The sequence below is a fragment of the Embiotoca jacksoni genome, unplaced genomic scaffold, assembly GCF_022577435.1.
Source record: "Embiotoca jacksoni isolate LCO1_2020_lvr unplaced genomic scaffold, fEmbJac1.0.p SCAF_9, whole genome shotgun sequence".
NCBI classification, from domain to species: Eukaryota; Metazoa; Chordata; class Actinopteri; family Embiotocidae; genus Embiotoca; species Embiotoca jacksoni.
This window is the reverse complement of record NW_027185447.1, coordinates 3,695,467-3,722,066: the sequence shown is the minus strand read 5'-3', so window position 1 is coordinate 3,722,066 and position 26,600 is coordinate 3,695,467. Positions and strand designations below refer to the sequence as shown.

General features: G+C 42.0%; 1 protein-coding gene across 2 annotated transcripts in view; it reads right to left on the bottom strand.

Annotated features, from left to right (window-relative positions):
- Window positions 1–424: 424 nt before the first annotated feature.
- prex1 (phosphatidylinositol-3,4,5-trisphosphate-dependent Rac exchange factor 1) overlaps window positions 425–26,600 on the bottom strand; it is an 88,750-nt gene continuing 62,574 nt past the window's right edge. Inside the window, exons 18-41 of one of the 2 annotated variants that reach the window (XM_069140266.1) lie at window positions 25,813–25,961; window positions 25,553–25,638; window positions 23,710–23,849; window positions 22,209–22,353; window positions 21,186–21,361; window positions 20,371–20,532; window positions 19,228–19,438; window positions 17,413–17,698; window positions 15,799–16,017; window positions 12,678–12,766; window positions 11,917–11,999; window positions 11,059–11,149; window positions 10,838–10,966; window positions 10,710–10,751; window positions 9,723–9,940; window positions 9,402–9,504; window positions 7,041–7,184; window positions 5,981–6,095; window positions 5,085–5,151; window positions 4,884–4,928; window positions 3,526–3,701; window positions 3,241–3,343; window positions 2,650–2,717; window positions 425–2,529 (exon numbers count right to left, since the gene is read on the bottom strand). In XM_069140266.1, coding sequence (XP_068996367.1) covers window positions 2,487–2,529; window positions 2,650–2,717; window positions 3,241–3,343; window positions 3,526–3,701; window positions 4,884–4,928; window positions 5,085–5,151; window positions 5,981–6,095; window positions 7,041–7,184; window positions 9,402–9,504; window positions 9,723–9,940; window positions 10,710–10,751; window positions 10,838–10,966; window positions 11,059–11,149; window positions 11,917–11,999; window positions 12,678–12,766; window positions 15,799–16,017; window positions 17,413–17,698; window positions 19,228–19,438; window positions 20,371–20,532; window positions 21,186–21,361; window positions 22,209–22,353; window positions 23,710–23,849; window positions 25,553–25,638; window positions 25,813–25,961 — 3,090 coding nt within the window. In that variant the 3' untranslated portion in view covers window positions 425–2,486. The remainder of the gene's footprint in view (window positions 2,530–2,649; window positions 2,718–3,240; window positions 3,344–3,525; window positions 3,702–4,883; window positions 4,929–5,084; window positions 5,152–5,980; window positions 6,096–7,040; window positions 7,185–9,401; window positions 9,505–9,722; window positions 9,941–10,709; window positions 10,752–10,837; window positions 10,967–11,058; window positions 11,150–11,916; window positions 12,000–12,677; window positions 12,767–15,798; window positions 16,018–17,412; window positions 17,699–19,227; window positions 19,439–20,370; window positions 20,533–21,185; window positions 21,362–22,208; window positions 22,354–23,709; window positions 23,850–25,552; window positions 25,639–25,812; window positions 25,962–26,600) is intronic. The other variant, XM_069140267.1, reaches the window with a different exon arrangement.

The following is a 26,600-nucleotide window of genomic DNA, read 5'->3' as shown; positions in this document are numbered from 1 at the left end:
GTGAATTCAGCTTCCGCGTGATGAGACAGATCATACGCACCATGATGTAAAGTAAGATTATGAGTAAGTGGGGTGAAAAAAAGAAGCCAGCTCAAGTCCTATTGTTCACTTCCAGCAGCACTTAGTCACAGGCTGCTGATGTGATGTATGCAGGGAAAGAGATGGAATAATAATCTGTGCGCACTCCTCCTTGATGAGAACCTGAAGTAACATGCAGGAGATCAAGGGGCAACACCACCATGGGTGTGACACAACGTTAAGTAGAAAGAGAACAAGACAAATGGTAGTTGGGGGAAAAAAATCCTGACAATAGGGAAAACACTTTTAATCTGAGTGTTAGCATTTTTATGTTGCACATCCCGTCCTCTGTCAGACCACCACATCCCAACAACCCGGCCTCCCCAAGAAAAAAAAACCAACAACATTGTCATACTGGGAACATTTTATTTACTAGCGTGTTAAGATTCCATTTACAATGATCATTTTAGAAAGATTGAACAAAAATCCTTTGTACAGTTATTTTCAAGCAACATAATATTGCAGATAAAATATATACAAGGAGATATTAGAATAACGTAAATAAATGTGTAATCGGTGACATGTTTGTCCAGCTACACCAACATGCTGCAGTCATTAGCTCATCTGAACCGGTAACACGATTAATACCAGGTTACGGTGACTAATGCTGCATTGGGACTTCGTGCTATTTACACTGCTCCATGATACGAGCACATTTGAAACAGGATATGGTGTAAATAACTGATTGGATGTAAAAACGTGTAGAGGTCATGCTACTGTCACAGGATCTACGGAGACTATTCCAACATGCTCATTTGAACCCAGACTGCCTTTAAATAAATAAAAGAAAACTAAGTGATCTGCCTAATGAATGCAAGCATGCCAAGAGAGGCTCTTGAAATGCATTTCATTTGAACAGTCAGACACAGCAAATTGTCAGTGAGGTTACGCTCAGAGAAAGAGATGCAGCTTTTCCTCCAATGCACAGTCACAAATACAAAAGGTTTTATATACTATATTATTTCCATAAAAATAATCCGATTTAATTTATAGCATTACTCTGCTGCTGTAATACATTTCCTATCTTTTCCCTCTGACATTGTTACAGTCTATGTACAAGAAAATAAAATCTTCAGTAAGCTAATGTTACTGTGGTTCAGTCATCAAGCAGTCCCTTTGTTCACCTCACACTGTTTACAGTACGTTTTACTAACACTGAATGGACCAATCATTGTGCTTCTTTTAATACCTACAGTGAACGCAGCAGTTTCAAGACAACATGAAAGCCAATTTTTAAAAAAATCAGTTGATGTCTTAGTTAACTGAACACAGTCCTTTAACTAGTTAATTAATATATTAATAATTTAAGAGTGATTCAACATCACAAACCTGTTGACTTGGCTGCTTGTTGACAAACAGCCTCTGGTTTTAGCTTCCTTTGTCCTGATTCTGATTAGCTCATTTCAGCTCATCCATCCCTTGCACTCCCTGAAGATTAATGTAACACTTTCTGACATGGTAAAAAATATAATTAAATGAAATTACACAAGCAGTTACATCTAAAAAAAAAAATAAAATAAAAAAAAAAAAAAAAAAAAAAAAAAAAAAAAATGGCATGCCATTGGTCCTTTAAATACTGTTCAATACGTAGGCTGGAATGCTTTTAATTCTTTAATACCTGATATAGTTTAAGTAAGCGATAAAAACGCTCCTTGTGGACACAATAAATAACTATCCTTCATATAGTGCAGTAATACAGTACTCACACTAAACCTACAGTAATTGCACAGTAACCGCATGCAACGGGCTGAAGAAGAAGCAGCCCCACCCCATCATTACCATTTTCTCATCTGTCCCTCAATCCCTACTTCCACCTGTCCGTCTAGTCTTTGACTTTCTGTATCTACTCGGCCAGCTATCATACAGGAATACCAGGGGAGTCTAGTATTCTACTTCAACTGGGGTCCAAACATCGAGCCCTGGGGAACACCAGTCCGAACAGAGGAAGAGACGGCTCTCTCTGGAGTTTGCAGTCCAAGGCAAAATGGATAACGTCTGCATTCAGGACGACAGTCAGCTACAGGTAGTTTGGTTAATCCAGTTAATAACACAAGCTCAGTTTTGTAGCAGAATCACTGTTGACATCGTCTTTACGAGGCCTCCTCCTGTTTACCTCTGTTGTGAAGCACATGACTAGTCTTGAGCCTCAGTTGGTGCTCCGTGATATCTGACATTAGTCGTCTGTACAGTCTCGTATAACCTTCACGCTGCACTGAAGACTCTAGTGGTATCCATGCTACGATAATCCCTGTGAAACTGGGGTAGTCGGGGGAGAGAGGACAGGGGTCTTTCCATTGGCAGTGTCTCTTGGAAGGAAATAGGCGAGACTCATACACTTTGTTACTGTCATCTCTCATCATATCTTCCACTTCTCCACACACCCTCGCAGTCCTCAAGTGACGTTATTCTTAGAGTTCTCCATCTGAGGGTGGCAAACACAGCTTGAAGAGCCTGTTGGAAAAAAAAGAGACCACCTTAAATGAGGGGAATCCGTCTTGTTTATGACCATAAATGGTGTATTGTACTGATAGAAGAGGGGAAAAGGTGTCCGATAATGGCTTCATACAGTACCTTGGGGCTGCTGGAGGCATCTGGTCCATTACTTTAAGGTTTTTAGCCGAGAGCTCAACTCTTGCCCCCTGATAATAGAAAATATATTCTATAAGCTGCACAATGACCATATAACAAATGGCTCAACTGTTCTGAAATGTTAAGCATGAAAAGTGGGGGTATAATAAAGACAAAACACGCTTATATATGTTGGTAACACTTAGGCTAGTAAAAAAAAAAAAAAAAAAAGTCATTCCTAACAAGTATTTAAAACTACAACGTAAATAACAAATTAATAGGTTACCGAGATTTTGTGTCTGAAAGTTTGTTTGATGTAATAAATGAATGTGGAGGACAGCCGATTGCACTGGACATCAAACTAAATACTAATATTAAAACTAATACATACTACTGTATGGGATTTTGGTTGCATTCCACGTTGTGATAAATATCATAAAAATACACTTATTTCAATAAAAAGTATTGCATTATTGTATGTAATAATATGACCCCGATTTGACCCATATTTCCAAGTCTTTGGTCTTATTAAAATCATTTAAAAGGGTCCTCTTCTGGCCCATGAACCTCAGACTGAGATCCACTGAGGTTTACCTGTTTACGCATGATGTCCATGGTCTGCATGATGCAGCGCGGCATGAGGCCGTGGTTCCTGGCCAGGATCATTGCCTGTTCCAGTGTCACACTTAGGGTACATCTGCAAAGAAGAGAAAGGTTAGCCGTGTCTGTTCCTCTGTAATAAGCACACACTGATGGGTTTGTCCATAATGTGCACCTGCAGGACACACTGACTCTGCACCGTGTTAATCTTTATTCCAGCTGACAGTCCGGTGATCATACACATGCAGCGTAATGATGCCGACGTCGTGCCTGACTGACCTCTGCATTCCCGTGCCACACATGGTGATGTGGCAGGCTCCCAGGCGGTTACACAGCTCGGAGGACACACACAGCACGCTGACACCTGACGGGTGGCCGTGGGCACTCGGGCGCACGTTGACGTAGGACTGCATCAGTCGACAGAGGTCGTCCAGTGTGTTGAGGGGTCGCAGCAGCTGTGAGGGGGTAAAATAAACGTCACACGGGGTCAGTGGTTAAATGGACTGCTAACAGGAGGACTCGATAGCATATTATAAAAATGCCCTCTTCACAAGTCATTTAGACTACCATTGAATGTTGAAATTGGATTTATAAAACCGAGTGGATGAAAAATGCCTTGTAACCTCAATGAGGGGCAATCAGAAAGTTTCAAGACTATTTATTTTATGCACAATCGTAAGGGGAAGCGATAACCTTTGTAAGTAAATACTCCAAGTTACATCACTTGATCAGCGTCTGATGTACACATGTTTTTGTAACCACTCGTATGTGCACATCTGCAATGTCACCATGGAACTGAAACCTGAGCAGGGAGCGAAGTCACAGGGACCCAAATCCAGTGAGCATGGATGGTGGGGAGCGACCATTGTGTGTTTTCGACATCCTGTCAGCGGGTGTGTTGTCAAACGCCATTGTGCCACAGTCGTTTGCACCAAATGTTTTCCCTCAGGCGCCGCCAAACATCACAGTTAAACTCTGTGTTGACAGTCTGAGGGACGAATTCACCGTGGATAACCCAGCAAATATGCTGATGTTAATCAAGCGACACAACTTGGAATACTTCCTCATACAGGTGATAGTTTCCCCCTGCTCTGTGCTGCGCCGAGTTTGCATGCAACAGGAACAGTCTCTGAACTTTGTGATTGCCTCCCATACTGTTTCTTTATTTCTGGCCATTTTGGCAGGACAAGTGACAGTAAAATAAGCAGAACACTCCAAAATAACGCCGTAATATCAATTCAATTTAAGAAGAGGAATATAAAACATTGTAACAAAGGTAATTTGTAGAATTAAAGTATTTTAATATGCAATACTTTGCAAAGTAGAGTAACTGACTTGTAAGATGGAGTACCAGCATAAACAAGGAGAAAACCATAAACTATAACTCAAAAGGTGTTTACCTCTTTGCAGTCTAGATACAGTATAGAGAGAATAAAGCTCTCTATATTGGCACTATGTTCTATTCAGGTTTAATCAGTGGAGTCTATTGCAGCTACAGTCAGTTCGGGACACTAGTGTTGAAGTTCAAATGGAGGCAGTTTATAATGCTGAGGTGTTGAGGTTAGTCAGAGTTAATAGGGAGGTCTTGAGCTAGGGGGGGTTTCCAGTGGAGGGAAAAGCACACCAGTTCATCTTACTTTGGAAATGCTTGGTTGAAGGTCTCTAACTTCAAGTCCCAGTATCTGTGCTTGCATTTATATTCAGTCACAACATTATATATAAAAAAAAAAAAATTGACTTATGTTACAGGAACAAGATATAAGTCACTGTGATACAAGACCATAGAGAGTAAAATGTAGCAGTAAATGGGAAATACATCAGAATAAGTGTATATTTACCTGGTCTATCTTCATCGCTGTGGCGTTTGAGTCTGTGGGGAGATTAGACTTCTCCAGATAGAAAGCCCTGTTGGGACAAAAGCATTTCTATTTTAAAACTCATCGTGTGCTTTGAAAATGTACAGATTTGTGTCCTATGACTCACTTTGTCTGAGAGCTGAGTCATCTAGCATCTAGAATACTTTACTTTATGGAATATGCATCTGCTACAGTAGATATTTCATCATTTATTGATGTTGTATGAGTCATTTTCTGGGAATTAGTGTGTACATATCAGAAATGATGACCAGATCAAGAGGCTATTATAAACAGTATTATGTTTCAGGGCAATAAACAAGAAGAACAGTCAAATTAAAGTCTGAATGAACACATACTGTACATGCTAATATAAATATACATATATATTTAAAACAGAAAGATCATCAAAAATAAACTACATTCATTGTATTTCGACCTGTTAATCAAAGGCATGTAAAAAGTAGCATATTATAGAAAATATTGTAAAACTGTAAATATTCTGATTCCTAAAAAAAAACATATCTGACAGTTCAAATTCATACTGTATGGGAAATATTCCTTAATTATCCCTTAATTCCTGCACACAGTGTTAGAAAACAAAAGATATGGAGGAGTCATTTTGCTTTACTTAATGAACAAGCCAACAAAATCCCGTTAGTGGATGTGGAATTCTGTTGAGAGCAGGTCTGGCTCTAAAAAAAAAAGTCAAGACCTTGATTTAAAAAAGAAAACAAAAAAGGAGAGTAAAACCGCAACAGAAGCCAAGTTTCTGCTTGCTTATGCAGCACCACACGGCGAACTCCTGCTTTAAGGTGAAACATATCCCGAGAGAGGAGTGAAGCCGCTGAAGAGTTGCGATGCGGTATAGCCCAGCGTACCTCAGTCTGCGGTAGTAAGCCTTGACCTTCTCTAGTGAGACGGCATTGGTGCGCTGCTGGAAGTCCTCCATGGCAGCGTAGTCCTGCTGGGACACTCCCTCCGGACGCTCCAGAGCTGCAACAAAAAAGGAAGGAGATACACACTTATATGAACACGGGACTTATAACCCCAGAATTAAAATCAACCTCATCATTAGGCCTAATTTTTGTGTTAACTCTGAACCCTTCATCTATTCAGTCTAAACAGCCTTTAACTGGCTATAAAGGTCATGACCTTGACATTAAGAAAATACTTTAAAAAAAGTAAGAATTGGCCCGAATGTTCTCACAATGTGAAAAATGTTTGTATGAGAACATATGCTTCTCATATATATGTCTACACACGGAAACTACAACACCTGCAACATCACATTGCCCTGTACATCCCCCCTGCAGCCAAGACTATTCTCCAGAAGGTGGCGATGTTCATTCACACAGCTGCACCACTGAAAAGCTCTGAGCTGAGTTGCACTTTGAAGTACATAAGCTCTCTCATTAGATTAGTGTTCCAACTAGCACTTGTGTATGGAAAATTAATGTGTATTTGGCAGACAGGCATGATGCGTAATGTCCTCTATTCATCTGAAGACTGAGACTGATGGAGGACTAAAGGAAGCATTGCAGCAAAGAAGACTGTGAAGGTGGGAAGTTTTAAATGGACAGTAAAGGGCTTCAGTCTAACTCAATAAAAGCATATAGAGCTATCAGGAAATCTGCAGGTGTTAAAAGGCTGCATGATAAACGAGAAGAATGAAAAGTTGAAGAAGAAGGAGAAGCAAAAGAAGGAGGAGGAGGAGAAGGAGAAGAAGAAGAAGAAGGAAGAAGAAGAAGAAGAAGAAGAAAGAGAAGAAAGAAGAAAGAAGGAAGAATAAGAAGAAGAAGAAGATATTGCTTTGGTGCTGAAACTGAGCTATTTTACATGAAGGGAACGACACCTGGCCCTACTTGTCACATTTAAAACCCGCTGTACCAACTGATCCACGCCCCTCCGGTTCTCCTGTCCCAGTCTGCCTAGTCTTACCCTTAGTGAAGAGCACAGTGTGGAGCTTCAGGCTGCCTCCATTTTTCAGCCGACTGGGCAGCTCACTGAAGTGACAGCTGTCCAGGCACAGGGTGACCCTCAGGGCCTGCCGGCTGCCCTCCACCTGGTAACACACTGGTGTGTCTGCAAAACACACACACACACACACACACACACACACACACACACACACACACACACACACACACACACACACACACACACACAGAGACAGACAGACAGACAGACAGACGGACAAAAGAGGAGTTAACAAGACTGTAACACTTTTGGCTGTTGGAGCCACTCAACATGTGAAAATGTGAGAACTGTAACACGCTATATAGGAATTTAGTTACCCTGAAGTACATTCAGATACTTTGTTGGAAATTAACTGTGAAACATTTACTTTTAATATGCATAAAAGTCAACAATCACTTCAAACCACAATCACAGCAGTGACATCAGAAGCTTCATCCTGCCAGGGCTGAAGGTGGAAACTTTACTGTTTACTGTGCCTCCAGTATTTCCTTCACTTTGCTATGACACTGACACTGTAATGGAAAGAAAATGACTAAATTCCATTTAAAACAAACAGTGTTTCTTACCTATGTTTTAGTGTTTGGACAATATGTGGCACACTCACTACTGCGTCTGTATCTAGACGTTATGTTTATATATACCTATACTGTATAGCGTTAGTGATATTTTATTAAAATTTTAAAGGCATAGAATACAAATATTTTACATTTTGTGGAAATCTGATGTGTGGTGTCCAACTCATTGCACAGGGCAAATGGACAGAGGTTGATTTCCTCATATGTGGCAAAGACATGTTCTATTTAGGTGGTTAGATCATTAACTGGTACATTTTTAATTTGTAAATATCTTTCTGCATCTAAAACAATCGTTTGTTTGTTTTTAATCTGTAATAAATATATGACTTATATGCAGAGCATCATTTTTTTTTCTATTTCTACCAACAATACATGACTAGTAATAATTTATACATCAGCTTAATTCTCCTCACATTTTCTCAGAAGATGGAATGGATAACCTTTACGGCGTCACCTGTGGGGTCAGCACTCTTTCCTGGAGAACCCATCAAGCCATAATCTGGTGGATTTGGCTGCGGTGCTTCAGGCTCAGGGCCCTCACACTCTGTGGTGCTTACATGCGTGTACTCTACTTATAGCTGTCAGCTGACTGAGAATGCTATTAGCAAATCAATACTGTCCGATGGACTCTTGACGCCACAAACCATCTACGTGCACTGCAGCAGTCTGAGCGGATGTGCAACTTCAGCAAAGAAGCTGGTTCTAAAACTTTTCAGTCTATATATCACTACGTGCCTGTAATGCGTACTCAATAAGTACGGTAGGAATGATCGATAGCAATATGTACTGGCTAACATATGCGAGTACAATATATGCATGTGTGCACAAAATTCTTCCTGCAGCTGAGCGTGTATGTAGAAATGCAAATCCATGCCTCATCCAAAATGTTGCCTCTTAAAATGGGAAGTGCGTGTTGTGCTTTTCCTTTGAGCAGCAATCTCTGCCGGCCATGTTGAGGCTGCTGAAAAGAGGACTGATTTAGGATGCAGTCATCCTTTGTATCTGCTGGCTTTGAGGCTTCCGCTAACCCGGACCACCTTCAATGAATGCAGATACTAAGGTTGTTAGCGGCACAAATGCACCTGAGTCTTTAACTTTGATACACGCAGTTATGTAGAGATGCCCACAATGCCCTTTTAAAAAAACCCGGGCGCATCCTCAGTGGAAACTGCTGCTCTACACCTTTGTATTACAATAGTTACTCTGACATAAATGTTCTGACCTTGAGTGGTTTGGCAGAAAAGAAGCAATGCAAACCACAAAATACATTTTCACACTCCAAAAGCTAATTTCTCAACCACCCCATATTGCATTTTGATGCAATAATATTACTTTTAAGTATTTAAATATTTGTATATATTTTGGGGTGCTTCAATGACACTTGTATAAGTATTTTATGTGTCTCAGAGCAGCACTAAAGTTTAAATGAAGCCCCTCAGAGACTGTCAAGAGGGACCAAGTTATTTGTAATACAAGGACAACAAGGACTTTAAGCGACTGCATGCTTTGACCTTGTTTAAGATGATTTATGAAGCCATTATAATGTTGTTATATCTCCCTATTCAGGTGCTCTCCACTGAAAAAAAAAATTGAATCAGCAATGGCAAATTGGCAATTTCACCCTCAATAGCTCCCATACAGGCACATAATAGAACTTTATTTCGAGTTGCTCAAAACATACAGCTGCTCATTAGCAGCAGCGTGGTTTGAATGGGCTGACTCTGTCTTCGCTGGTGGAGTGTCTTACTTGCGACTAGACACTCGTCCCTCAGTTGCCTGAAGAACACAGTGACTTTGTCCAGGTCCAACAGGGCTGCCTTGGTGTCCTCCAGCATGGTCCGCTCCTCCTTCTGCCGGAGGAGAGAAAGAGAGCTCAGAAGTGGCACCAGGAAGAGAGCTGTGATAGTTGTGGAGACAGGTGCATTGGCCAGAAAGCCATGCAGACCCAGAGCATTTGGGAAACACCAGGAAAGTAGAAAAAGATCCAGGCATGCATCTAAAAATTACATTCAACTATGAACTATCGAACCCTGTTATTTCCTGTTTCTACAACCAAATCTGTACTCACCATGTGTGGAGCGAGTGTGGACTGGAAGTTCAGCAAAACCCCGATGACAGATATTTGCTCCAGCCACTTGTGGCTGGTCTCCTTGCTGTCTTCCTGGTACTCGCCAGCGTTGTTGAACCGCGACCGCAGTGCTGTGAGCAGCTGCTCGGCCAGCGTGCACAAGGCGCCCGTCGCCGCCTGGCAGAAGATCACGTCCCGTCGCAGCTGCAGCGACGTGTCTGGTGGTTTTTGGAGAGATGATCATGTCAGGGACTGATGAAGTAGTGCTACAGAGGTTGGAGGTTATGGGGGTGAGCAGGTCAGTGGGCAGGACGGGGAAAGGAACCTTCCTCATTACACGTGTCCTGAACTGGCTCCAGTGCATATACTTTATTCCATTAAGCTCAACACTCTGACATGATATGTCCCATTAACCAGCACCATATGCCACTGAGCTCAGTTCAAAGGGATGAGAGCGTCATGTGCTTCGACACCAACCCTCATTCCAGCACAAACACACAGAGCCAACCTGAATATGACCTTTCTACAAAAAATAAAAAAAAACACTGCTGACAGCTGAAACTTATACTTAAGAGTTAGAGCAAAATATACTGGAAAGAGTGTATACTTAAATTGCTTTATCTTTTTAATAAAGCGCATGTAATAAACAAGAAACAGAAAAAATAGCTCAAATGTATTTTGGGTATTTTGAATACAACTTTTTTTTATATATATTTTAATATTTATCAAAGATGTTTTAAGGCTCTGCAGATGTCCTGATGTAAAACCGGCTGTAATTTCACATGATGGATGATCTCATTTGCAAAGAGCTCTAAACTGTTGGAATCATTTAAAATGCTCTGGTTATGAGACTGAGCTCTGCCGAGTGATTGCACCGCCTGTCTCTTCTGGTAATTTGATGGAAAATTACACTCTAGTCTAATTATCTGCCACTTTATTGCACCGAATGTGAACTGCTTCTCTTTACCCGCTGACTCGTTACTCTACCTGTACACTTGAGCAGAGCCAGGAGAAGCTGGTTCTTTCCCTCTGTAGAGAAAGAAAGAAAACAAGATGCGAGTGAGAGCGTGCACGACCATGTGGCCCGGGTGTGTGCATGCGTGTGTTCCACTCACCGTCCACAAATCTCTGCAGGCTGTCCATCAGGGTTTTGATGGCGTTGGGGAGGTTCCAGGGGTCCTCTTGGATGTTCTTGTGGATGACATAACGACAACGAACAGTCCAGTCTTCTGTTTGACGAAACTCTAATCACATAAAAACGGAGAATGTGTGAGTGCATGTCGTTTACACACACTCCCACCTTTCAAGCAGCAAACACACAGAAACAAATATGCACCTGGCTGGCTGTGGTCAGAGTAAAAGTGCTTGGTCTCCTCGCAGGCCTTGGTCATGACAGGTCCTTTGAGCAGGCTGTTGATGGAGTCAACCTGCGTGTAAAAATAAAAGCAAACACACATTCAAGCTTTTTCTGTACTTCCCCCCGTCATATTCTCCACTTATTTCATCCTTTCCCCTTCAAACTACCTCCTTTCTTTCTGTCATGCAAACACACACACACACACACACACACAAACACACACACACACACACACACACACACACACACACACACACACACACACACACACACACACACGTCAGTCAGAGATCTGTCAACATTAACAACAAGAAGGCTTGTGTTTGCAGGCCCCCCAAGCTGCTGTTTGCATGTGGAAAGAGATATAGCAGCCAAAATGGGTGCACCTCACGGGGAGTCAAAGGGCACCTCATGCTGAGATGGATTTGACTTTGCCCATGTATCAGTGAAACTCTGCCTGTGTGCGTGTGTGTGTGTGTGTGTGTGTTAGGAGAAAAACAGAAAGAGAAGGGGCAAGAGAAAGAAAGCAGGTCAAGTGAAAGATGAGAGATTAAGCCAGAATCCTGAGCAGAGGACAGAGAGCTGCATGAGGTAACTCAGCCCAGATGTTGACCGATCATTATCACCATGATCTGTTCCAAATGCTTAATGCTGACATGTGGGTTTCTTGTTTCTCTATCTTACAGTTTTACATCTACTGGCTGCGTTTAAAGTTAAAATTAGACTGAGGGTTTGGAAAAGCATTCAAGAGCACATTCTGCGACAGAAAACATCAACGAAGCCCCTCTTGCAGAAAGAAAATTCACCTTTTACCATAAACTGAATGGCAGAACTCACCTGGTTGAAAAGGTGCTCGAGGCAGCCGTGCAGCTTGTCCTGTTTGTCAGAGGAAATCCTCATGTCGCATGGCAGCTCATCCCCTGGTGACCAGAAAAACCCCCAAAAATATCACAAATTTAGACACAAGTTCATTTCTATTTGACCACCTGCACGTAGTAAACACACTTTTTGTCCATCTGTTAATGTAAATTCGGCTTAAAGTCTCAAATTTGAAAGTATGAAGGCTAATAAATAATAATGCAGACAAAAACAAAGCAATAAATACTGTCGCAGTGGACACATATTTGGCTCACTGTACACGAATGTGGCTTTGGGGGTTATGAAATGTTGTTTCTAAAATATCTGGCCACAGTCACCTCCACAGGATTTCTCTGTTTTGGAGAAGTGTGACATCTGATCAACATTATCACAAAATAAAGAGCCATCACAACGAGGCAACTACTGATTTATTCTTATGCAAATATCCATTATTTCTTGTCTTTTTTTAGATGTTCAAAAAGCAAGTATTTGCCTAAGCCTGGCTTATGTTGTTTACACTGAATTCACTTTGTTATGCAGTCGTCTGTTTGCACAGCGACACAGTTTGTCTTGTGCTGGCTATTCAACCAAACACCAGATCTGAGACGATCATTGTTTCACTTTAAAAATCCAACACGCAGAGCCAGAAACAACAGAAATGTGTCACTGGCTGAATCTGAATCTGAATCCTACTTTGTCACTCTTTTACAGATGGACAGAAAACCAGAGGCATGTATTACCTGATCCCATCTCGTCACTCCCCAGGTAGGAGCTGTTACTCCGCACGCTGGTGTAGGACAGGACTGAATCTCTGTTGCTGTTGCATTCACTGCAAAAATGCACACACACACACACACACACACACACACACACAAATACACACTGTTAAAATGCATTATAAAACAAAGAGGTTTCATTCCGTTCTTCAACCGCATCGAGGATTTCCAAAGCAGCATTTGGTAATTATGCTGCCAAATAATCCTTCTGATTGTACATGCCTTTTCTGATTTACAGTATGTGAGACCGAAGGTAATTAAATGTTTCTCCCAACAACAACCGCTGCTGGTTGACACAGAGGAGCAGTCAGTAAACTGTGGCTGCATTACATTCCCAAATATTTGACTAATAATACATGAGCGCATCAGACTGAAATGCAGCTCTTCATTGACACAGATACTTTTATGGACACACTATTTTCAGCTGTATTCCTTCATTCTGGTGTGTGCAGACAATTTCACCGTCTCTGGGACAGTTTTGTAAAATGTCTCAGTTTGGTATTTATAGTCGTACATCTACGTGATTCAACATGATTACCGGGAGCATGTGGAAGATTTATGTGGCTCAAATTATACATGGCCTTAAGGGAGCACGCTCACAATCCCCTCAGAGGAGCTCGGAGTGATTCACAAGCTGAATTACCATGACAAATGGGCTACTAGGGACTAGGAGCTACGAAACGACAACAGTGGCTTTGTCTTCCTTTACTATTATGAGCCGTGGCTGGATGACAGAGTGGGGGAGTGAGGCCTGGATATCACCTGCCGGGTTATTCTGTGGTCTCTAAATGTGTGTATAAGTGTGTGGGAAAGTGTGTGTGTTCTGGTAGGGTGGTGGGGGTGGCTACCGCAGAGCTGCTACAATTATGGGGAGAGTTAATATCACTTGGCTTGAATTCTCAGCTGGCTTTTACTCACACACACACCAGAAAAAAAAAACACAACATCATACACTTATAGTAAAATGTGTGTATGGACTAGTAAAGAAAAAAATATTTTTCAAAACTATTCTCTGTATTTGTTGACGAATACACATAATCGCCTCCCTCCCTGTGAGTATTATTCCCCTTCTGGATGTCTGCATCTGCACGGGGAGTAATATTTTCTGGCTGAATTCAGTTACAGACACAGACAGACGCACGCACGCACGCACGCACGCACACACGCACGCACACACACACACACACACACACACACACACACACACACACACACACACACACACACTCTGTCTCACAAAAAGATTATTTCCAAATTTAGCTTCACACCCCTCCTGCCAAAAGTGAAAGCCCCACTGTGATAATTAGTACTACTGTAGTGGTGAACACATGCACGCACGCACGCACGCACACACACACACACACGAAAACACATACATGTCGACTACAGCTCTAAATACAGGTGAGAATGCATTCATAAACACATTGAAAACAACTCATCAACAACTTCCTTGTTATAATATAAAGCTACAGGTAGGATTCACACTGAAATAAAGGGTACTGAAAATGCCAGCACACAGACTGAAACCACTTGATTTTTTTTTTTAGGGTTGGCGTTAAGGGACATATTTTCCCACAATGCAATATACAGTGAATATATTTCAGGACATCGTTAATTAATTGTGACTGGGCTCTTCTCCGAGGAAACAAGGGATGTTCGGGGCTAATCGGCATGTAAGGACAATCAATCACCCGAGATACACTCTGACACTGAAGGTGAACTGTAATCGGTCTCAACTGGATCTGGGGACACACACACACGGCAAAAGGTCTTAAAAGGGCCACATACACACAGATGCACACGTTCACTCAGGAGCCAGCGATTTATGGAAGACACAATGTACCAGAGTTTGAAACAAACACTACGTTCTTCACACAATCCTTTTCTTCTTCTCAATCCTCTCAGCATGTCTCTGTCTTTGACCCCTGTGTGTGTGAATGTGTGTGAGTGTGTGTGTGTGTGTGTGTGTGTGTATATCCAGAAGCCAGTCTCTCCTGTCCCTCAGTAACATTATGTTCCTCACAGGCTGTACTTGGCTGCTGACCTCCAACTGTTGAGCTCTGCTGTGGTCTGTCAGCACCTCAAGCTTTTAATACCTGATTCTCTTAAGCAGGACAAAAAAATTAAAAAAAGATCCAAACACCCATCTCTGAAACACAGTAACACATTTCATCATGTCCAAAAATGTACAAGTGGGAGGATTCATTCACGTTTACTGAGCTACACTGCTACCTTGAACACAGTATTTTTTTTTCCACTTGGATTCAAAACCCTGAGTAAACAACCCAATGTGTGCGTGCGTGCGTTTGTGTTTGTGTGTGTATGTGTGTGTGCATGTGTGTGCGCGCACGAACAGCCTACATTTTCCTTTACATTTTATTGTGATGAGGTAGTTGCGTTCCACATGGCGTGGCCGAGCCCTAATGACAGAGCGGGTGAGGAGGCCTCGCCCCAAACATTTGGCTCTATTATACACCAGCCCACCACACCAACAACCAATAACTACATCTTAGTGGGTGGTGGAGGGTGGGGCTCAGTGGAGCTCTGCCCAGTGAACCGTGCAACACACACACACACACACACACACACACACACACACACACACACACACACACACACACACACACACACAAACACAAACACACACACACAGAGGCAAACATCTGAATGAACTCGCAACAAGCAAATGACATAACCAGATTCTAGCGCAACATTTTGAAGTCATTTTTAGCCCTCGATCGGAGTTAAGATGCCGACATCTGGAAGGAATTATAGCCTCCAAAGGGGGTAAATGAGAAGCATTATAGGTTTGTGGAGTAAGGAGGGAGTTTGAATGTTGTTTATGTTTTATAGAGTCCACAGTTAGAAATCCAGGTGTAAGCCAAGTGTGTGCTGTGTCTCCAATCTTGTGTTTTATAAAGGTGCTGCTTTACCAGGTGGCTTATTGAAAACAGAGGAATGACAGCATTGCTCTAAATGATTCAGTTTAAGTTGTATAAACTACTCAGCTCTCAGTTGGTAAGTCTCAGGACCAGGTTGCACTTTAACATCCACTTTTTTGAGACCCTCTTAAACCACCATTTACCTGTAGGAGTCCCTGTAGCTCATCGTGTCGTGACCCGAGTCCTCCTGGTCGTCCTCGTTCACCCTGAAGCAGACCCTTTTAATGCCGCCTTGCTCCACTTTGTCCTGGTCACAGCCGTCCTCGCAGGGGGCCAGAGAGGGAGGCTGACTCGGCTCGTAGACCGGAGGCTCCCCGCCCACCCCCTGGAGCTGCGTGGGCTCGGTGATAGACGACAAGAGGCTTGAGGAAACAAAAACAAGGTATTATTAACAAAATTAGATTTGAAAACAAACTGTAGACAGTGCAAAAGGTCACAAGACATTTTTTGCATGTACCTTTTTTGCATTTTAAACATGAGGATTTTGACACATTCAGAATGTTGTAGGATTGTTCAGACAACAGCTTCATCTGCAGTCATGAGCTCCGGAGTTCATAGAAATGTGCATTCATGTTAATGGTTAAATAAAACTGTTGGCCTATATTTCAGCATTTAAAAAGGTGTATTTAGTTTATATAACTCACCATTTATTGTGTGTGTGTGTGTCTATATACTTTGGTCTTTATTCAAAACGTTTTCAAATGTTGTCTTCTATTTGTATTGTATTTGCAGTTTTTGTACTTATCTTTTCTACCTGTATCCTTAAGCCGCTGTGACGACTGAATTTCCCCGCTGTGGGATTAATCTAATAAAAGTCTTATCGTATCTTGTTTACTGATACTGTATCTGTACTGCAGATAAAAGTGTTTGTTTTTCAGATGTTTCGCAATCCATAATGAACTTTTCCACGAATTGTGAAAGGTCTTGACACAGCACGAGGACCAAACCCATTTCTCAGCATCAAAGGCCAGAGAGCATTTAGGACTTTATTATTGTATACAACATATTGGACAGACTGGTGGTTTGTCAAAACTGAGTGAGCCACATAATCTAATATCAGCTGATGATGCATTAAACTGTGGAAATCTGTTTTTAAATGTCTCAAACATGTTTCACATCTCTTGGAATTAAATGATTGATGTGAAGGCTCTATTATGCTCATATTTACATTGAAATACACTATGCATGGATGCCCCACCGTCAAACTTACACATCTATTTATTCACATTGTCACACCCCTTCCTCCGCACAGACACACAATACGTGTCTTTCTCTCTGGATGTTATCCCGGCCTCCCTCCCTGTTCCTGTACTGGGTCCGACCCATAAATATTTTGGGCCTGAAGAATGTTCCTTTTGTAAATCCTCAGCTTTAAACAAGGCAAAGGGCAGATAGACAAAAGCACGGCTGATGAACGGTCTCGGGAGGCTGGCGTGGAGATACAAGCTCCTGGCTTTTTATGCAGAGATCTCTAAATGTCACTGTGAAGGCTACAAAAATAGTCTATTCATATAAAAACACCAGTGGAATGGCAATATTTGATAACAGCTCCAGGCCGTCTAAACTGAAGATATTTTCTGAATGTATGTGAGTAAACACTTTTCTATTTATCTGATCGATGGCACTTGTCACAGGGGTGGAGAGAAGAGATTTATATGGAAAAGGTATAAAAAAAATTGCTTAAAAAAAGGCATTTGAAGGTAGACGAAAAACATATTCATATTAAAAAGAGTTTCAATATGATCTGTGACACTTACACATCTATTTGAGTAACATACTGCCTCATTTCCCTCACGGCAACATCCAGGCGGCTGTACAAGTAAATGTAAGCGTCCTGTGTCTCCGTGTCTTCCTGTTTGAGCAGGAAACTCAGCCCGCCTTCTCTGTGTCCCCCCCGGCGACTGTCCATCAAACCGTTGCCGCCATCCACCGTCACCTCCCCGCTGCCATCGGCCTCATCTCCTTCTAGACCGGTGCAGCTCCACGAAGGAGCTCCCATGCTGGTCATGCAGTGTTGAGTGTGGGACATGGGATTCAGTTGTGCTACAGGAGAGAAAAGGAAGAGGAAGAGGAAGAGGAGAGGAAGAGGAGAGGAGAGGAGAGGAGAGGAGAGGAGAGGAGAGGAGAGGAGAGGAGAGGAGAGGAGAGGAGAGGAGAGGAAGAGAAGAGGAAGAGGAAGAGGAGAGGAGAGGAGAGGAGAGGAGAGGAGAGGAGAGGAGAGGAGAGGAGAGGAGAGGAGAGGAGAGGAGAGGAGAGGAGAGGAGAGGAGCAGTGCGAATAACAACATGTTAGCGGTGGTTAAGTAAAAAAAGACTTCACTCTCTGACAATTATATCTAACCCAGATGTTGAAAACCTATGAAGTAACGCTCTTGTCTGTTCTCTATTTAGGTCTCAATGAAAAACAACTTCTTAAAGGACACTTATGAAACTGATATGTACGGCGAGCGCATGATGCAAAAACTGTTTACTTGGGTTGAATGCCAAACTAAGCTGTAATAACCTGACACATCCAGAAACTGAAGACAGATTTAAATTCCTGCGATGAACTCGAGAGTGTGCAAACCCTAACATTAAATACAGTAGTGATGTTTTTATACATTCCGCACATCCTTATAAAATTCATAGTTTGGTGTTTTTTTTTTTTTTTTTTTTAAATCACCTCAGGTAATAAACCTTGTTTCGGCCCGCAAAACTAAAGACTGCTCATCTCCATGGTTGTAGTCTGGTTAAGTAGGGAAAATCTGCACTTAAAAGCACCAAAGTTGAAAATCCCACCAGTACAACTGCTCGGCAGATGTCTGATCGGCAGCTGGTGCCGGGAGGGAAGATGAAGACGAGGCATCTTGGAACAATGCAAGCAATGCTAACTGTCTGCTGTCTGGACAGCTGTATTGCGTTTTCATCTTTGTTCAGAGTGGAGAGAGTTCAGCAGTTAACCCTAAAGATTTACAATAATCATCAAACCGTTTCATTATGAAGTTGGGGTCATATAGACACTTAACAGGATTCTTCTGTTTCTGTATCAATGAACAAAGGATTTCTAACCTTTTGCACTATTCTTGAAATTATTCTTATGCAGCATTACATTCCACTTAAAGTCAACTTCTCACTCTCTTTTTTTCCCTCTCCTCTTTGACCTCTGCAGCAGCAGGGAGTGAATGGCACACATTCTTACACTGCCTTCAGGCACCAGCTTTGCTGACGTCATTCATTCACTTCTCATGTCAATAACTGGAGCATGGCTTGGGGCTAATGGAGTCTTAATGGCAAGCCACTCATCAAATTTACTATGGGAATCCTTCCTGAGACCGTATGACTACTGTAGGAGGCTGAGGTTGGTGTTCCCGCCTCTCTGCTGTGGGATTAAAATGGTCATAGAGGGTAATTAGTCAAAATGATCACTGAGTTAGTGTTAAGTCGGTTAAGCTATATTATCATGAAGGGGATTGATCTCAGCCAAGCTTAGTTTAAGCAGTGAATATGTGATTGTGAGGAAATTGTACGAATGTTCAAATCTTCTTGGATAGAGGTGTGTGCGTGCGTGTGTGCGTGCGTGTGTCTTGCTCCTACCTTGGTCATGGTCCAGGCCAAAGATGGAGTTTTTGCGACCAAACCGCATGCTGAAAGTCCTGCCAGCAGAGGTAGTGCTTTTGGGGTAGGAGACCTGCATCAAGTTGACGTGGCAGTTGGTGGGAACAAAGTCCATGCAGCCAAGTGGGTGAGGGAGAACACCGGCCTGCCGGAAGGCGGGCCACACCTTGTTCCTCAGCTCCAGGGCAAACTAAGTAAAAAAACAAAAAAGACAAACTATGAAAAACAAGGCAAAAACTTAAATTGCATCTGCAGTGACTTTGTTTAAAAAAAACCTGGTCACTACACTTACATGAGAACATGTTAATGACTGGTAATGTAATGTAATCTTCTGAAGTTTATTACAGACTTCCAACTAACTGGAGAGTTCCTGCTGTCTCGAGTAATTAAAGAATAAATTGAATAACAGTTTGTTGTCTAACTATCTTCGTATCACATTTATTATCAGATTAAAGCTTTGGAAGGATATAAAGAGGAGCTGTATTTCACAGTTGTCAACCCACCCTTACGCCACCCATTAATTTGTGAACTGCCGTTTTGAAGCCTCCAGTCTGGCATTTTGGCCGTCACCATCTGGTTTGTTTTTTTAACCAGAACTGACCATATTTGGATAAGTTAGGGAGTCACGATGGTGGATCTGACTGAGGACTGCTCAGGACTGTGCCCATCCACCTATAGCAGAAACTTGGCTGCACCCCAGGCATGTCAATCAAACCAGGCATGCTGCCAAACACACCTCTTGGTGGTATTACACTTCTGCATCACGTTTTAGAGACGACTTCCATTTTTAGATACAATATATTTCACCATGTCGTGGTACATTTGATATTTGAGTGTGCTTTAAACACACTGACATATCACTTTAAAAACAAATACAAATGTACTGTTTCAATTACACAAGAAACAGTGTTAGAGTCATATAATGCAATGCATCCAGAAAATAAAAGCCAGAATGAAAGATACGGATGGGGAGCATGAATATACCGGATTAACGGATATTTCAGTGAACTGTTTAGTCACAACTGAATACAGAAATTGTGTTTTCTAAGTTAATATGAATCAATAGGAGACATTCCTATGTTTATATCGGTCTTCAAGAGAAAGTAAAGTATGTCCTAATACCTGCTCATAGCTGCTGATACGCCGTCTGATACTCTCCAACTTGGTGTCACAGATTTGTCTGAACTCGTACTGTGGCATGGTAACCACTCGGTCGCTCTGGGAGATGAGCTGGCTGCAGTTACAAACAAAGAGGCTGTCATCACCAGAAAATGCCTTTAGGATCTGTAGAGACAAGAACCGCTGGTAAGTATGGATCACTACAACAATAAAACATTTGACACCTGATTTAGGCGATTACATCTGCATAAAAAGGAATTTCTGGCAAATTGTCATAAAGCAAGTGTTTTTTGTTACGATATACATTCAGCACTACAATATGAACAACTGAAACCAACAGTAAGGCAACAAAATGCTTCTGACAGCTCAAAAATCCTGTCATTATAATATGATTGAACAAATATCAGTGGCCAACAGACTGGTGAGCAGCTAATTTGGGATCTTCAATGATACAAGATGCGTAGGTTTAGTGCTGCCGGAGCGCACTGCAAGTGAGGAAATATAAAATGTTTACAATTCTTTTGATCTGGCTGCAATCCATTTTGGATTTTTTTGCTTAAAGATCCAATCCTCTCTGAAGTGCAAGTAATGCTAGAGAGCCAATAAAAACAAAAAGCCTCTGATGATATCTGATATTTTCTAGGTTGCGAACATTAGATCCATATTAACAAGTGTTATACAAACTAAAATAAATGAATAAAAGTCAGACTAATACCCCTCCATCCTCTCCTCAGTATCATATGATCAACTTTAGGACGTTTGCTCACAAACACTAAAGCTTAAGCTAATCAACCCTAACCTCATCTTCCTGTAAGTACCTGAGCAGTAAGGCTGAAGCAGCCTTTGGGCTCCACGATCTTCTCTAGGACGTGGCTCTTGAGGCCAGCAGTGCTCACGTATTCATAGACCACGCCGTGCTCCAGGTGGACATTATCGACCGTCATACTGACCAGAGGAAGCTCACTGGAGAGGGAAAGTCTGCCGAGCCTGTGGTCTGTGGATCACAATTTTCACTTAAATACATTGCATACATCCATAAGTAAGAAAAATATTTACAGTTTTTATAACAATACTTGTTTATGTAATTTAAAAAACACTGAAAAAAAGATTACATTTAATTCACAAAACCATATCCAATTTAAAAACTAACATAAAACTGGAATTAAGTGTAGAGGTAGTGTCATGCCTTCAGCTTTGTTAGTTTATTGGAGATAAAAAATTTAAAAAAAAAAGAGCACAAAGCACAGACACATAGTAAACATGTAAAGGTGTGCTGTACATTCGTCAGGCGTGTTTATCTTGCCAGCAGTGGAAGAAAAATTGGCAACTAAGTGTACATACAGTACACTGAAGTTTACCACATGACGTCCTCCGACTGAAGCGTGCGGAAGTGTAATTTTCAAACAGAGAATTTTCTATATCCAGAGCAAATTACCAACTGCTGAAGCCACTTTCTGACTGACACAGTGACTATGACCCAACGCAGGGGCCATCTGAAAATAGCAAACTTAGGTGGAACATAATGTTTTGATGTCGTGTTTTTTTTGCTAGCGACACTTTGTTTTGAACATCAAGCCTTCAATCGACGTGGAGTCACACACAAAGCAGCTACAGTTTACAATGCAAAACTCATAAGTTTTACTAACCGAGAGGCCACAAATGAAACTTGCTGCCAACAGTAGAAAAACTAAAATAGAATTTCCATTTTCTCTTTGAAATATTCAGCATGGACTCCTTAAAATTCCTGATCATAAATATACTGCTATTATATTTTCAAGGAGTTTTAAATCCAAGATAAGAGAGGGTAACTATAATGAAAAAGGCGTAACAGCGTGTTTCACCTGTTCCGTTGGTGCCGTTCTCCTCCTCGTGGTCGGAGCCGTTCTCCACCGGGTACGGCCTGAAGGGGCTTTCCTCCTTCTCACCTGCTCCCCTTTCTCTCTGTTGCTCTTCCACATCTTCGAATGCATGATACACCCAGTGACACTGTGAGAAAAAAGATGAAAGCTCAACGGTCACATCGAGCACAATTGTACTGCTCCATAAATATTTATTGGAATTAAAAATGTGTGAAAGAGGAGGTGATGAGATGTGAGCTAAGAGTTACGAGGTGTAGGTGAGATAAAGGGGGAGAGCCTGAGAGAGAAGAGGCAATAGTTGTGTGTAGATGTGAGCGCACTTTCTACACTTTATTTGAAGGAAAGAATGCAGAGTATTTCTACGTGTCCTGTGGACACAGACACTTTTCACCTAACGAGGCAGTCGGGCCTCACCGCAACTACCCGAACCCAGCAACGCCGTCAGCCACATCAACAACGTCCCGGTAATTTATCCTGCTCTTAAATGAACCAGCAAACATTTACTGGAACGAGTCCAAAATAAGGCTGCTCAGCTGAGCCTGTTCACTGGGTTTGAGAAGAGGGGGATCTGTCAGTAGGCTTGACTAAATAAAGTAAAACACTGTTTTACACAGCAAGGAAGACACCGTACTCTGTCTGCAGCCTTGTGAAATATCGCTTGGAGACATGAAATGCTGCTCTAGGAATGTCAAAACAACCAGACAAGCGTGTGCAGGTTTGGCCATATGGTATTGAGTATAATATATAAACTAATATCTAGTCAGTTTAGATATAAAAAAAAACAAATCTGCTATTATTACATAAACAAAGAATTTAACGCAAATATTATTGGCAACAGGAATGAATACAAATTCAGTGGAGAAAAGCTGAAGTTGCTGCTTGTGGTTACTCTTCGGCTCCAGGCAGGACTTTATCATGAGCTGATTAAAAAAAAAAAAAGGTCAACTCTCACAGCAAGTGGCCTCCAGCAAGAAAATGTCAGCTTGTAATGTATGTAGTAAATCACTAGATAACCTACTTTTGAAGCCAAGAACATGAAAGAAATAAAGAAACAATATGTAATGTGTTGTTTCTTCTCTAGTTTTAGACTGAACTACTTCTAATGTTGTTTTGTGCACCATCTCAGGATTGTCTGCGTCACGGCGGTTCTTTGGACTGTGATTTCAGATAGCTACCCCACGCTGCTGAATAATCTGACAAATTAACATTCAAAGCTACTCCTGTTTATAATCACACTATCTTGTGGTACTACATAGTTTTTAGTATAAAGAAAGCACTCAGGGGTTTCCCTGGTACACTAAGAGCATGACGACGCACAACAGGACTGTAAAACCTCACCGGACATCATGTATTGAGTGGGATGATGTTTGAATTTTTTTTTTTTTTTCAGATTTCATTGACTTAATTATCTCAATGTAAGAACGACTAATGCTACAAAAACCTGCTCTGATGAAGAAAGGATGAAGCGTTTTCGTTCTCTCACCGCTTGCGGAGGCTCCTGGTGGGTGTTCCCAGCGGTGAAGTGCTCCAGGACCTCTTCGTAGTCACTGCGGTTGACATTGTTGCCGTTCACCTTTAGGATAACCTGGCCGGGCTGAAGACCCGCCCCCGCCGCCTCCCAGCCTGTAGCGTGGTGACACAGGATCGTAGGTCAAAGGTCACAGAGTGGCATAAACACAGTGGACATGCATACAACACATTAGGGCTATTATGAAAACATGAAACTTACTGTACATCAGAGAAAAACAGGAGTTAAAAAGTGCCGTAAATGTGTCACCAATGTTCTGGGAAACATCTTAACGTAAATGAGCTCATCTTTTATGAGTTTGTTAAAATAATTTGGATTCAATTCGCACATCTGGAAGTAACCTCAACCCCTTTTGTTCCTTAAGGACAACAGAAAATGACTCGGTTCAGCACCGTAACACGTCGTCTCAGGCTACTAAGGCTTAACAGGCTGGAAGTCCAATCAACACCTCCATCATCTTCCTCTCCACTCTAAAAATACCAGCGCTGGCATCACTTCCACCCAGGGTGCCAGCCATTACCCAACACTGGAGCTACTTGACCCAGGCATGAAGAGCACATACGGAGATGGATTTAAGACAAACAGAAAATGAAATGAACACTCTGAATCCAGATGGAAAAACTGCACCGCGCACAACAACAGAGAGCCAGAAGGAATACAGAACACCAGGAAATAAAAGGCGTGTGGGATTGGGGGCGGAGCGGGGAGTGTGTGTGTGTGTGTGGGGGGGGGGGGGGGGTGTTGGGGGTCCTCTCCTACTCCTGTCTGGTTTACACATTGGGATTCATCCCTCATTCAACTTGTAATAAATCTCTCCTTTTTCTATTTCGAGTCAGTCTGGGCGTCACAAACATCTGGTGAAGAGGTTGAAAGGACACAGCAGGAAGAATAAGAAGGCAGAAAAGAAAGGTGTGGGTGTCTTGTCAGTTACCTATTACATGGAGATCACAGAACATTGTGCGTGTACACGTGTGTGTGTGTGTGTGTGTGTGTGTGTGTGTGTGTGTGTGTGTGTGTGTGTGTAGTTTGGTAGTTTGGTCTATTAGGGTCTTGAACCTTGACTGCAGGCTGTCTGGCTGACAGGTGGCCATAAAAACCTAATAGAGGTTCTCTAAAAGCAGAATGTAACAGGTGGTTGGAGGCTAGAGTTACCTCATCTTTCCCCTGATTTCACTCACAATTATTTGACTTTCTGACACTGTAAACACTTTGAACGCATTTACTGGCACTGACGCAGCAATAACAAGGTCAAAATCCAACAAATCTTTCCACAGATCTACGGTGTTGCAGCATAAACAGAAGAGTTGAAACTGAATATAAGAAATATCAATTTAACTACATCTTCCTGAGGGCTGTAAACTGTTTCACTGCCCAACTGATTACTTTTCCATCACACACACACCAACTGATGGTGTTATTTTACCTTTAAAACTAGATTATAGACTTTCTTTTCATGTGATTGTGACACTGACTGGTGCACAGTTTCTCCCTTCTTTCACTACAAGACTTTAGCGAATGAATTTAGGGGTAAAACAGAATATAAAAGATATGTTTTTGTAATCGTGTAATATTACATTTTACCCCAAAATTCAACTTGGGTGATAAGAAAAGAACATCTTTTTCCTAGCCATATTATTATCACAACTTAAATAGTATGCACTTATCCTGCTTGTTATTCCACACATGTTCATAACGTAGGGAGTAATTCTCCAATTGATATACGACTCTTTAAAAAAAAGAAAAAAAAAGAAAGGATATTGTGAATGATCTGTCTCTCTGGAGGTCAATTAAATCTCACCTTTCCTGACAGCGTGGACATGAGGAGGAGCAGAGCCGCAGAGTCTGAAGGAGAGGCTGTCTGGGTTGTCAGGGATCTTCACAATCCTGGAAGACAAAAGTCCAATCAGTCCAGACCGTCCCGTGTGTGTGTGTGTGTGTGTGTGTGTGTGTGTGTGTGTGTGTGTGTGTGTGTGTGTGTGTGTGTGTGTGTGTGTGTGTGTGTGTGTGTGTGTGCATGTGTGTGTGTGTGCATGTGCGTGTGCGCGTGTGTGCCCTCACTCCTTGGCCTTAGTGGCGACCAGCAGCCGCAGCGAGCGTCGTATGCAGAAGGCCTGGTTGATCATGGTCTCCACCTCTGAGAAGGATCTGAGGAACAGCAGGTCCTCGTTGATGGTGTAGATCTTCCTGCCCACCTGCAGGCCAGCCATCTGGACGGACAGACGGATAGACAGGAGACAGAATGCTGTTATTTATAGGCTGCAGCTCGTATCAGCTCCCTCTGAAGGGGCCATTCGCACATTGAGTGTTTTTAGGTGGGGAAGGCGATCAATTCACAAATCTATAGCATCACTGTGAGACCTGAACTTTGACCTGGTGAGTGTGGATTACCCCCAGTCAAGTCCCTCTTTAGTATAATGTGCCTCTGAGGAGCACAGCAGCAACAAACTAACAAAACAAAGGGTTCTCCTTTGCATGTTTGTCTTGACTATCAATTCATTATTGTTCATATAAAAGAAGCCTATTCAGCTGGTTGGGTGGAGCTCAGCTATGTGAATAAATGCACTCTCATTTTGTCAAAGTAGCTCTCGGAAGAAAAAGGTTGCAAACCTGCATTAAATGGAAAAACAGTGAGTACTGCCCAAAAGCCTATCATGGCGTGTCTTTTCCAGCATATAAATAGTTTTTATGGAGGGAGTGCATATCAAGATATGATTGAGATGGATGATATCGACACCCGAGTCTCCTGCCTGCATTTCCAGCGAAATGTTTTTATTGTCCATCATTTTGATGCATGTTACAGCCCGTGACCTTTGGCGGTATGAGTTATCATCAGACCTTTGTCCTTT